Source organism: Colossoma macropomum, unplaced genomic scaffold (genome assembly GCF_904425465.1).
Source record: "Colossoma macropomum unplaced genomic scaffold, Colossoma_macropomum, whole genome shotgun sequence".
NCBI lineage: Eukaryota > Metazoa > Chordata > Actinopteri > Characiformes > Serrasalmidae > Colossoma > Colossoma macropomum.
The window spans coordinates 27,957,635-27,970,015 of NW_023494801.1; the positions used below are offsets into that span (position 1 = coordinate 27,957,635).

At 40.8% G+C, this 12,381-nt stretch overlaps 1 protein-coding gene across 1 annotated transcript in view; it reads left to right on the forward strand.

The window, feature by feature from the left end:
- Positions 1-12,381, forward strand: part of LOC118821856 (putative methyltransferase NSUN7) — a 71,259-nt gene that overhangs the window by 2,987 nt on the left and 55,891 nt on the right. The window contains exon 2 of the mRNA XM_036590605.1: positions 1,256-1,676. Coding sequence (XP_036446498.1) covers positions 1,313-1,676 — 364 coding nt within the window. The 5' untranslated portion in view covers positions 1,256-1,312. The remainder of the gene's footprint in view (positions 1-1,255; positions 1,677-12,381) is intronic.

A 12,381-nucleotide genomic window follows, 5' to 3' on the forward strand; every position in this document is an offset into this window, starting at 1 on the left:
AGAACGTGAATTTGAGGGGGAATTGAATCCGATATAACACTGGTGTTAGCCGTGTTGAACGGCTGTAGCTACAGGCTGCAGTAACTACAAAAGCACATAAGCTTGAGCGCATTGATCTCAGTTGAGAATGCGGTTTTGACAGGAAACACGAAAGTAATCCTGAAGTAATATTTTAAAAATATGTTTTAAACTTTATAACAAAACTGTCACAAAACAATGTCTCAGGTATCAAGCAACGCATTTATAACTGTTTTGTGTAATAACTTAATGGGATGTAGCTTTTAGACCCATTAAATGCTTCAGACGTCTGGTTCCTAGTACTATAATGGTGAACAGTTTTGACTTGATAAATTTCTCTAGAAGGGCGCATTTCACACCGAACCACTCTGAATGATTTTGTTCACATCTAAACCATTGAATGATTAAGTAATTTTGCAAAATCAGTAGAGTTCCCCTTTTAAAGGGGATACGTTCACATACTTAATCACATCCTACTGCAGTGCCACATTAGTCTCTAGTGTGAGATTTTCCAGTTTAAAGACAAGGAAAATCCCCTTCTGATGATGTATGTCGAAGGTGGGAGGACGTTTTGTAAAACTACAGTTGCTTTGGGGTGGATATTTGGTGACAGGCTGTTTTGAAAGGGGTTTTTGTATTAACTGGTAAAGGCAGATAGCTAAAATTACTGTGAGGAAGCTAAATATCTTGTTGCAGCTGTATAACTGTAGTGCCCACCTTTGAATTATCAATTCAGTGGAGAAAATGGAATGAGTCATGAGGAGGACAACCAACTTAAAACTAAAGTTAGCTGACTATGTAGAAACCTTACTTAGTTTGGCTACTTTTTCTCTGGCTGACAGGATAAAAACTGTTCTTTGACATTCATTTGTTTTGAGAATAAAGGTAAGATCACTGCTTTCTTTCCGATTTTGTTCAGTGACTGAAGCAAGAGTTAATGATTGACAATCATCAATGTGTTGGCCTATAGATAAGAGGCTAGTCTAGCAGTCAGAATTGGTTGACACCACAGGGATTCCCCATTGTTATGTGATGTGTTTGCATGCTTTGTATTGTGGAGAACATTGATGAATGACACATGAAAACTATATAAGATCATACATTTTGTCCCACTGATGAGGCTGAGATATATAATGCTTCACTACAGAATTCTGCATTACACAACAAACATCAATTTAAACTTCAGTTTTGGGGAAGAAAAAAGTCTGTGATCATATGTTTTGTTCCATTTACACAGTGGCTGTGGAGCTGAGGTGTTCAGGCTGAGAGAGGAGTGGAGATCAGAAAAAGCAGGATGGTGAAACATGGAGCTCATCACCGCTCCTCAACTCGCTCCTCAAAACGTGCCTCACACATCTCCGGCTTCAAAGAGCTCTCCCTGTTGGAGCGGGATAGGGAGCCTCCGGCACCTCCAGTCCTGAGGCCCGACCTCCCCTCCGTCCAGCCACAGTCTGAGCCATCTGCCCTGGGGGATGGTCCAAGCCGCATCCCTGACCATGTCTACCTCCACGCAGCTGCCATCTTTCAGAACACACACCAGGAGAAGGCTGTAGCCCATCGGCTTATCAGCTATGGGAAGTCAGGGGTTACTCTGCCGGAGGTCAAGGACGAGGTGTCGCAGCGGTTGGCCTACAAGCTGGCCTTCAACACGCTCAAGTGTAAGTGGATGGAAATGTAGAGAGGCACTGATTTATCAGCCTTTTCCGTGAGGTTACACCTTAACTAAGGTTATGTTTAAGCGATAGTTTGGCAAAAAAAAATAATTATAAAAATCTATTTTTTTCAATCAACCAAGACATGTTTGGTTTCTGAAGCTTGTTTATTTCCTTTTGCACATTTAGTTGAAGCTAATAGAAGTTATGGATGTTTATTTATACCTGTTAATGTGCAAAGTGCATACCTAAATCATTAAATACTCAAACTGTCTAGTTGTTAAGAAATCCCAAATATTAACAGCCATCTTGAAACCTTCCTTTTGCCTGTCTGTATGAGATTACTTAACTACTTGATGCAGTTTAAGTGTGTCCCATTACTTGTTAACTACGTTAACCTCATAGCTGTAGTGCAAAACTAAAGAAGCAAACTGTAAATGGCTTCATTTGATGGACGGAGAGAACTGTGTGAATTTCATTTTTTGCCAAACTCTTGCTTTGACCCTCTGGGACCCACGAATGCACCAAATTCAATTGTTTCTATATATGTTTCTCTATCTTTGCGATAATACAGTGCAGAAATATGGCTCAAAGATTTCCTGAATCTGTAGAGTTGCCCATTCCATCTTGTCATGGGATTGTACATGACTCAAATCCAGAGTTATGAGGCTTTGAAGAGGGTTTGAGATACATGTGAGATACATATCTGCCATCTGTTGCCTCACAGCAAGAAGGGCCTGGGCTCGGTTCCCTGGCCAGGCAACCAGGGTCCTTTCTGTGTGGAGTTTCCATATTCTCCCCATGTTTGCGCGGGTTTCCTCCAGGTACTCCAGTTTTCTCCCATGACATGCAGTCAGGCCAATTGGAGATGCTAAATTGGCCCTAGGTGTGAGTGTGTGTTTGGCTGTAAGTGGTTTAGAAAATGTCTGTGTGTGTGACCAATGGACATTCAGGAAATCACTAAAGACTTACCCATCACATCAGAAACCCTCCATTCTTTATTCAGTCAAATTCGGAGACACTTTAAATGGTGTGCAAAGAGTGTACAGCCACTGACGTTGCTGCAGTGGGTTTGGGAAGTTGAGATGCAGAAAATGGACAATTTTGATATGAAACATATGGGTATCATGTTATACCCAAGTGCCTTTAAAGGCAAATTTAAGGAGGTATGCAAATATTGAGGAAATGCCCTCAGACCCCAGAGGGTGAAAGGCTGTTAGTACTGGAATTTGATTTCTGATATGTGGAACTAGGCTGTATGGCCCATTGTCTGCATTCTCATTGTAAAATGTCAGCATAAATAAATTGTAATAAATTGTAGTGAGACTTATCAACTGTTTACAGTGTTGGTGATAGGAATCAGGGCTCATGGTGTCTACAGCACAAATGTGGGCATTTTATTTATTATCCAAAATAACCAGTGAACCTACATGCATCTTCTGTTTTGCCTTACAATGCTCTGCATGTACTCCTCCACTATGAATGGGTTTTAAAAATATGCTTTAAGCCAAAATCTTCTCAACACTGTCATAAACCAGAAGCTCAGACTTCAGGTAGCATATTCATAACCATTCTATATAATAGCTTTCTGTTACGTAGCTTTTAGAGGCATTAAACTGTTCGGACATCTGATTTCACCAGACCAGATCACCACTACTGTAAACAATTCTGACTTGTTAAGTTTCTCTTCGAAGCAGTTTACATCAAACCACTCTGAATGACTTTTGTAACATCTTAACCACATAATAATTCACATTTTTTGCATAAACTAGTGGACTCCCTCCTTAATTATACAGATATGTTAAATAATGGTTGAATTCCCTTTCAAAGGCGAAACTGTTCCGTACGGTATGTCCAAGTGTAAGAGAAAAAAAAAGTGAGAGACCCCACAATTGTTTATTATCTTTTGTAAAGGTCACAGAAAACCCAACCCTGGCCCTCGGGTATTAGCAGAGGGAACGAAGGTCAGTCTAAACTGGAACAAGAGGTCAGATAAGCAGCAGCATATGGGTGAGACTGTTTGTGTTTGTGAGCAGGACAGATTGCAGTGAGAGTGTCATTGGCAGGCTGAATTGAGTTTTGATAGGTTGATTGAGGTGAGGAAGGAAAAGGCTACCATGCCTAGGAGGGATCCCACTACCCACAATGCAGCAAATCAATTGGGCCAATCATCTGCCGTCTGAGCAGCCCGGGGGGAGTCGAAGGTTCTCTAACCGCGGAGAAGTGGTAACCACGGAGATAAGAGAGATTAGTAGAGGATGTTTCGGTGAGGCAGATAGATGGGGGCATTGATCTCTTCCTCTCAGCTCAGGGGAAGACATTCGCTCAGCCAGCAAGCCCCCAATGTCTCAGCGTGGATTTACACTAAGCCTACGTTTCCCAGAATGCCTTTCTGCTGCCATTCTTGGCAGACTCCCCTGACGCATCCAAATGAATTGCAGTAGTTGGAGCTTGATGTTATGCCATTGAAGGAATAGTTAGCAAAAAAAATACACACAGTTTTCTGCAGCATATTTGGTTGATCAGCCAAGATGTTTTTGGTTTCCATTTTGCTTCTTTGTTTTAGAGCTCGATCTACAAACAACAGAAGTCACTAGTTAACCCAAATATTTTCTATAAATACAATCCTGGCAAATAAAATGGACCAAGCCCAAAATGGCAAAACATTAAGCTTTTAGTTGTCTTAACAACAAATCAGTAGTTATTAAATTAGCAAGAATTAAATAAAGAGAGCAAGTAACTTAGTATGAGAGAACTTTTCCCTTTGATTTCTTTAAATGTCTTCATTAAATGTTTTTTTTAAAAGTCTTGTGGGTAAACTTGCTGACAGCCTTTTGCAGAAAGCAGAGTAAATATTGTTCCACTAAGCATGGATGGCCATAAACAGTTGAAAAACTTTGGCTAGCTAGTTTGTGTTTAACGTGAGATTGAATATTCTTTATAGGGTGTAAATCTGGGGCCAGAGTCACGAAAGCTTTCTTAAGAGAAAACTTGCAAGCGTTCTTAAGACAAACACTAAGAAGTTCGTAAGAATGTTCTTAAATGTAATTCTCAAAAAAAAAAGAAACTTAAGAAGTTCTCAAATTTTCTCTTAGAATAATCAGTTCCTTAAGATTTTCTCAGGAAAATCTTCATTGTTTTCTTATGTATTCTATGGTGCATTTTACTGCTTACCATAAATGCAGCGAGATACATTTTTAAATTTTTGTCAACTGTTATTTCCATTATTTAATCCAATCAGAGGAACAAAATGGTGGAAATACATCAAACCAAGGGTTTAAAAAAATTAGCAAACAAGAACTACAGGTGATGGTGGAGGAAAACGCCAACCAGAAAAAAACCCGAGACGAGAAAGGGTGTGTGGAGTCAATACAACTTAGAAAATATCATTTAAATGGATTATGGTACAGTTATGTTCCCTGAATAAAGGTACTGAGATGTACCCCTGAGGGTCCCACCCCAGTGACAAGAGGGGTGCTGCCCCAGAGACAGTTTTGTGCCTTTTTTTTTTAGAGTGTATAGCATCAAATAAACTGCATGCCTAAAATGGACAAACACACCAATTACTGGAAATGGTATGAGATCTGTGATTTAGGCATGCAGTTTGCATGCTGACCATAAACTTCAATTACATGTTAACTACATTAGCCTTGTAGCTCCAGTGCAAAACTAAAGAATGGCTGATTGACTGCTTTTAGGGTAACAAAATAACTGTGTATATTTGATTTGTATTCCTTTAAGATGAACCATGAGCAATTAGCCTAAGCCTGATTTCAAGTCACTGTGAATGGGGAAAGGGAATTTGCAGAGGCACAAATGGTATAAACGTGCCCCGTGTGTAACACACTACTTCGTCTCCCGTTGTGGGACACGGGATGTTAATTAAAAGTATAATAAGAAGCTTGGTCTCATCATTGTGATGCAGCTAAGTAATTTAAAGCAGATTTTGCCATTGTGGTAGGATTAGCAGCTAATTAAGAGAATAGCAGTTAGACAAGGCAAGATGGTGTTAATATGATAAAACACTGATACTTGCATATTTAAAGCAGATTTTTGCATCAGCAGTAACCTTCAAGAATAGCAAAGTGTGCAGCTCAGACAGCGGTCGTGTGCGTATGCATATGTGTGTGTTTACAGCATTGTGCAGAATCTTGGGCAGTTTGATTGTTCAGAATTGCTTAAAACTGTTTATCTGGGCAGTTTACACTGATGAGCTGGAACATTTTGACCACTCACAGATAAAGCAAAAAATGTAGGACACCTTGTGTATATTATATATTAGATTATAAATTAGACAATTAGTGAACAGTAGGAGTTGGAGTTGATATGTTGGATGTGAGAAAAATGGTAGCATGAAGACCTGAGTGACTTTGACCACAGCCAAACCGTTATGACCAGACAACTAGGTTTGAGCATCTCTGAAATGGCAGTGGTCCAGGGAGGGACAAACCGCGAACCAGCGACAGGGTGTTGGACACCCAAGGCTCATTGAGTATCTAATCAGGACCGCCAGAAGGGGAACTGTGGCACAAGGCACAGAAATTATTTATGATGGTTACGGGAGGAATGCGTCACAACACACAGTGGGTTGCTGCATATGGCACTGACTAGCCCCAGATCAGTGTACCTGGTAACTACCGTCCACTGTTGAAAGCGCCTACAATGGGTACACAAGCATCAGAACTGGACCTTGGAGCAATAGTAGAAGGTTACCTGCTCCAATGAGTCGTGTTTTCTTTTAAATCACATGGATGGCTGGTTACGTGTGCACTGTTTACTGGAGAAGTGATGATACCAGGATGCACTGAGGGAAGAAGACAGGCCAGTTGCGGGAGTGTGATGCTCTGTGTGATGTTTCTTGGAAACTGAGTCTGGGCATTCATGTGGATATCAATTTGACATGTGTCACCTACCTAAACATCGCTGCAGACCAGGTACATCCCTTCATGGCAGTGGTATTCCCAATGGCAGTGGCCTTTTTCAGCAGGATTATCCACCCTGCCACACTGCACACATTGTTTGGGAATGATTTGAGGAACGTGACGAAGAGTTCAAGGTGTTGCCCTGACCTCCAAATCCCCCAGGTCTCAATTCAATCGAGCATCTGTGGGAGGTGCTGGAACAGAAAGTCCGATCCATGGTGGCTCCACCTCACAACTTACAGGACTTAAAGGATCTGGTCTTGGTGCCAGATACCACAGGGCACCTTCAGAGGTCTTGTAGAGTCCGTACCTTGGCGGGTTGGAGCTGTTTTGGTGGCTACATAGGACCAGCAGCATATTTGGCTGATGATCACAATGTTTTGGCCCATCACTGTATGTGTTTTTGCTTATTAAAATACTGCTAATGCTTTGCAGCACTGAAAAGTGACAATGGTCCTTTAGCACTATTAAAAAAAAGGGGCAGCCGCTGTTATTTTGCACTTTTGCCTTCTTTGTCTGAGTTTCTCTCTTAAAGTGCAAAACTTGGGAGAGATTATGATGCTAAAACATTTACTTTTTCAGTGTAGATGATAAATACTTTACTTACATTATTTAATTATGTGTGTGTAGCACGTCATGTGCCACCCCAGGCTCAAGCAGGACGCTGGAGGCAGGTTCAGAGTTGCAGCAGCCATTTCACTTTTATTTCTCGCCAAACATACAGAAAAACAAGCAAAACCAAAACCTATGCTAGCCACTTTTCAGCTCTTCACTCAGTGTCTTGCTGCTGCTGCTCGTCTCTCTCTCTCTCTCACTCTCTCTCTCTCTCTCTCTCTCTCTCTCTCTCTGCTCTTTAAAAAAACACCTGAGCCGAGAGGGAACGATAACTTGGTCGCCCAGGTCGAACGTAAGGCAAATTAAAGCGGTCTCACTGCGGCACCGGAGGCAGCACCCAGGAGACGGGGCTCGGTACTCGTGCGCCGTCCCCCACTCACTCGCGGTGTTCCTCTCAAGTTATTGAAATGTTGTGAGATGATTAGAAGAACATAGGTTCAGTTCCTTTTCTCCTCAATCTATTTCATGGATCTCTATTTTTTTATTAGCTATTGATTAGGTGTAGCATGCAGTGAACAGTAACATGCTGAGGAGAGTGTTGGAAATTTTTGCGCTGAGACACTGTCAAACAAAAAGTCACAATTTATTGTGTTAATGTACACCGATCCTTGTTTCTACGCTTGTTGTCCATTTTATCAGCTCCACTTACTATATTTTATATATATATTATAGGTACACTTTGTAGTTCTACAATTACAGACTGTAGTTCATCTGTTTCTCTGCGTACTTTGTTAGCCCCCTTTTACCCTGTTCTTCAGTGGTCAGGACCCCCATGGACCCTCGCAGAGCAGGTACTATTTGGGTGGTGAATCATTCTCAGCACTGCAGTAACACTGACGTGGTTGTGGTGTGTTAGTGTTTGTTGTGCTGGTACGAGTGGATCAGACACAGCAGTGCTGCTGGAGCTTTTAAACACTGTGCCCACTCACTGTCCACTCTATTAGACACTCCTACCTTGTCAGTCCACCTTGTAAATGTAAAGTCAGAGACGATAGCTCATCTGCTGCTGCACAGTTTGTGTTGGTCATCGTCTAGTCCTTCATCAGTGGTCAGAGGATGCTGCCCACAGGACACTGTTGGCTGGATATTTTTGGTTGGTGGACGATTCTCAGTCCAGCAGTGACCCTGAGGTGTTTAAAAACTCCAGCAGTCTGGCTGTCTCTGATTCAGCCTCTCTGGGATGCTTTTTTATACCCACTCATGTTACTTTTAGCATTACACAACTTTACCAGCCTTTTGTACCAACTTTTTTGGAACGTGTTTTGGAATGTGCTGCTGTGTCTGATACACAGAGAATGATGCACCACCCAAAGAGTACCTGCTCTGTGAGGGTCCATGGGCGTCCTGACCACTGAAGAACAGGGTAAAAGGAGGCTAACAAAGTATGCAGAGAAACAGATGGACTACAGTCTGTAATTGTAGAACTGCACCTGTATAGTAAGTGGAGCTGATAAAATGGACAATGAGCGTAGAAACAAAGATCATAATGTTATGCCTGATCGGAGGTCCATTATTAGGTTAAAAATTAAGACAGCATTGTTGGTAAAACAGGCTAGAATAAAAATTGCACCTCTTGCGATTTGAAAATACTCTTTCAACAAGTGACCGAGGAAGTCAGCTTCCTCAGCTGAATGTCAGAACTATAGCTAAACAAATTAACATGTATTATTTCTTTTTGTGTTAATGTTGTTTGCAATTGTGATATCTTTTACTGATCTTACTACTTTGAAGGAAATGGAAGAACATGCAAAAGCACAGAGAGACTTAAGCCTTTACCTAACGTTAGGATTAAGTTAACATTATCATTAAGTAAATGCCATTTTCTCCCAGTTTTATGGTAAAATATATATTTTTTTTTGTTTGAAACTGTGATGAATAAAGCTGGTTTTACACAGTGAAACTTTCATGCAGCTAGTTGTGTGTTGTGAGTTGCCTTCAATATAATTTAAATGCAACAGTTACATGAAAAATTTAAGAACAAAGTTGCATGCAACTTGTTCAGTTACTCCACTAGATAGCCAGATTAGCAGCTCATATTTTTTATCAGTAAGTTGTAATTTACACATATTTGCAACATTTTAACATCTTTGTATGTTTTTCCAGCTGTGTGGTCTTTATTCCCATATCTATTTATCTGTCTTTTGTCTATCTAGGGTATTTTACTATTTGCTTGAGTTTTTATCTGTTGTATCTGTTGAACTTTTGAAAATTTGCCGTTATGGTTATAGCCTTCTTGATATCAAACTCATCCTGTCCTGAAAGCACATGTTCATTGAGGAGTGGGTCTCAGTCTCATTTTCTGGAATAATTTTCATTGTTTGGATGAATGAATCCGAGCTCTGCATAAAATTAGGGGCGTCAGGAGAGGATAAAGTGAATTTAGCTTCGATCACGATAACAGCAGGCTAAAAAAGAATTAATGGTTGCACAAACAGCCATTTAAATAGTTGTTAGCATTAGCTGGCTAATAAACGCAGCTAGTTACAGAAATGCTAGTTACTTCAAACTTGTGTTGTCAAGGCTCAGGAAACTGACAAGATGAAAAATTACCAACCTTGCGTAAATTCAGTGATGGGCATTTTGTTTTCAACTGCCCGGTAATCCATCATTTTTAAGTTCTTGTCTGTTGATTTGTTGAAAGCAGTGGTTTTAAAATGTGTCGTTCCACATGAACATATGAAGTGTTAATGCCCTTCTGGTTGGCTGTTTCATGAAACATGTTCCGCAAAATTGAGACCCTTGAAACTGTTTCGACTGAGTTTCAAATTAGTTGCAGGAAGCTTTACAATATGCAGCTCAAGGGCAATTTAGTTTCATGTGGGTTGCAAGCAACAAAAGTTGCGTAAAGTTTCTCTGTGTTAAGCCAGCCTAAGCATGCAATTCTGTAGAGGTCTGTAGAGATAACAAAAGATGAAGCTTCTGACTACAAATGTACAAACATAATGTATGAATACTTGAGTATTGAAGTGGCTCTGTTAAGCCCTGTTAGAGTCGATTAAAACCAATTCTATCATTTGAAAATCAATGCATTTGAATCACCACCTACACAATACACAATACAGCGACATTTTTACACCACACTCTTACACCACTGTGTTTGCGTGTATGTGTGGGGCTGAGGATAAGGATGACTGGATTGGTATCGATTCGGGCGTGTTGCTTTCGGGATCTTGTTCAACCCTGAACACATTTAAATGAGCAGACACACCTGGGATAGCAGTCTAATCACCTCTATATCTGCAACAAGGCAGAACCGTGCTCCAAAATCAATACAACTCAGGTCAAACACACATACACACTCTTTTCTGGGCATCTGCTGCACACACATATTAACATGCACCACACACTGCCACTTAAAGTGTGTGTGCCCTGATACACGTATGCACGTCACACCCACACATGGCCCTCACACGTAGCAGCAGGGGGAATGACAATGATGTAAAATGGAAGCGAGGCAGATTGCTTTCAATGATGCCTGAGAGGCAAATCAGACGTGGTGAAAAAGGCAGTGAGCTTTAATATTGATCACATGATTATCACTTTCATCTGTCATCCACTGCGTGCACACAGAGGACAACGTGGGCTGTGGTCGCGCAGGCAGCAGGACTGCGTGATGTGTTCATAACACACTATTGCTGTTATACTGCTACGTGTTTTGGTTTGATATCATACTAATTTGTGTAGTTAATCATGATTCATTGCATTTGTCTCATTTAAAGGATTTTTTGCCATTTGAAATGTAGCAAACAAACAATGCTTCTTCAGAATGTATTTGCACCTAAATATGAAATCATGTGGCCACAGGGTAAACATGTAAAAAAGGTGAAAACAGTTTACAGCTATCAGCTCTGATGTCCAGTAGGGCAGTTCAGTCAAATTTGAATAAAAATACTGTTCATTGTATTTGTCGTTCATATTTGTTTACCATTTACAAAAGACCAGCAGTCTAGAATGTGTTTTCTTCTTTCTTTGTCTTCCCTTTCTATCTTTTTCTATTAATTAATTAATTAATTTATTGATTAATTTTTACCATTCGTCATTTGAAACAGGGCAGTGCACCGATCAGGCATAACATTATGACCACCTCCTTGTTTCTACGCTCGTTGTCCATTTTATCAGCTCCACTTACTATATAGGTGCACTTTGTAGTTCGACAATTACAGACTGTAGTCCATCTGTTTCTCTGCATACTTTGTTAGCCCCCTTTTAGCCTGTTCTTCAGTGGTCAGGACCCCCATGGACCCTCACAGAGCAGGTACTATTTGGGTGGTGGATCATTCTCAGCACTGCAGTAACACTGATGTGGTGGTGGTGTGTTAGTGTGTGTTCCGCTGGTCTGAGTGGATCAGACACAGCAGTGCTGCTGGAGTTTTTAAACACCTCAGTGTCACTGCTGGACTGAGAATAGTCCACCAACCAAAAACATCCAGCCAACAGCGTCCTGTGACCAACACACACAGTGCAGCAGCAGATGAGCTATCATCTCTGACTTTACATCTACAAGGTGGACTGACAAGGTAGGAGTGTCTAATAAAGTGGACAGTGAGTGGACACAGTGTTTAAAAACTCCAGCAGCACTGCTGTGTCTGATCCACTGGTACCACTCGTGCACTCATTTGTTTTCCACCCTTTCAGGGGATCCATTTAAAGTGGTATGCACTTGTCCCAGACATGTTGTCATTTTGGGGTTTTTTTGGCCACCACTTTAGTTACTTTGCTCAGGTGAAGGACTCCTGTCCACATCAGCACTGCAACTGTAATCTGAAAGATCTTTGTTTCGACAGTGTGTTTAAATACATCTGTAGCAAACCTCCGGTGTTTACCTGAGGAGTCCCTAAAGTATTGTTGTGAAAAAAAAAAATTGCAGTGACCTCTCACAATGTTTTTGCATTCTCTTGCGAGCTTTTTGCGCTCCTTTGCAGTTATTGTGTGTTTCTTCGTAAATATTTTGCATTTCCTTGCAAAAATTTATTGCATTGCAAGGGAAAGCAAAATTATTGCAAAGAAATGCAAAATATTTGCAAAGGAATTCTAAGTTATTAACAGGGAACACTTTGTCATTAGCTTTTTTTTTAAACCACAGCCCCTGAGGTGTTCGGTCTGTGTTTGTGCCTTCGCTCGAGTAACCATCTGAAGATTTATTTATTTATTTTTTAATGGACTAAAACCTCTGA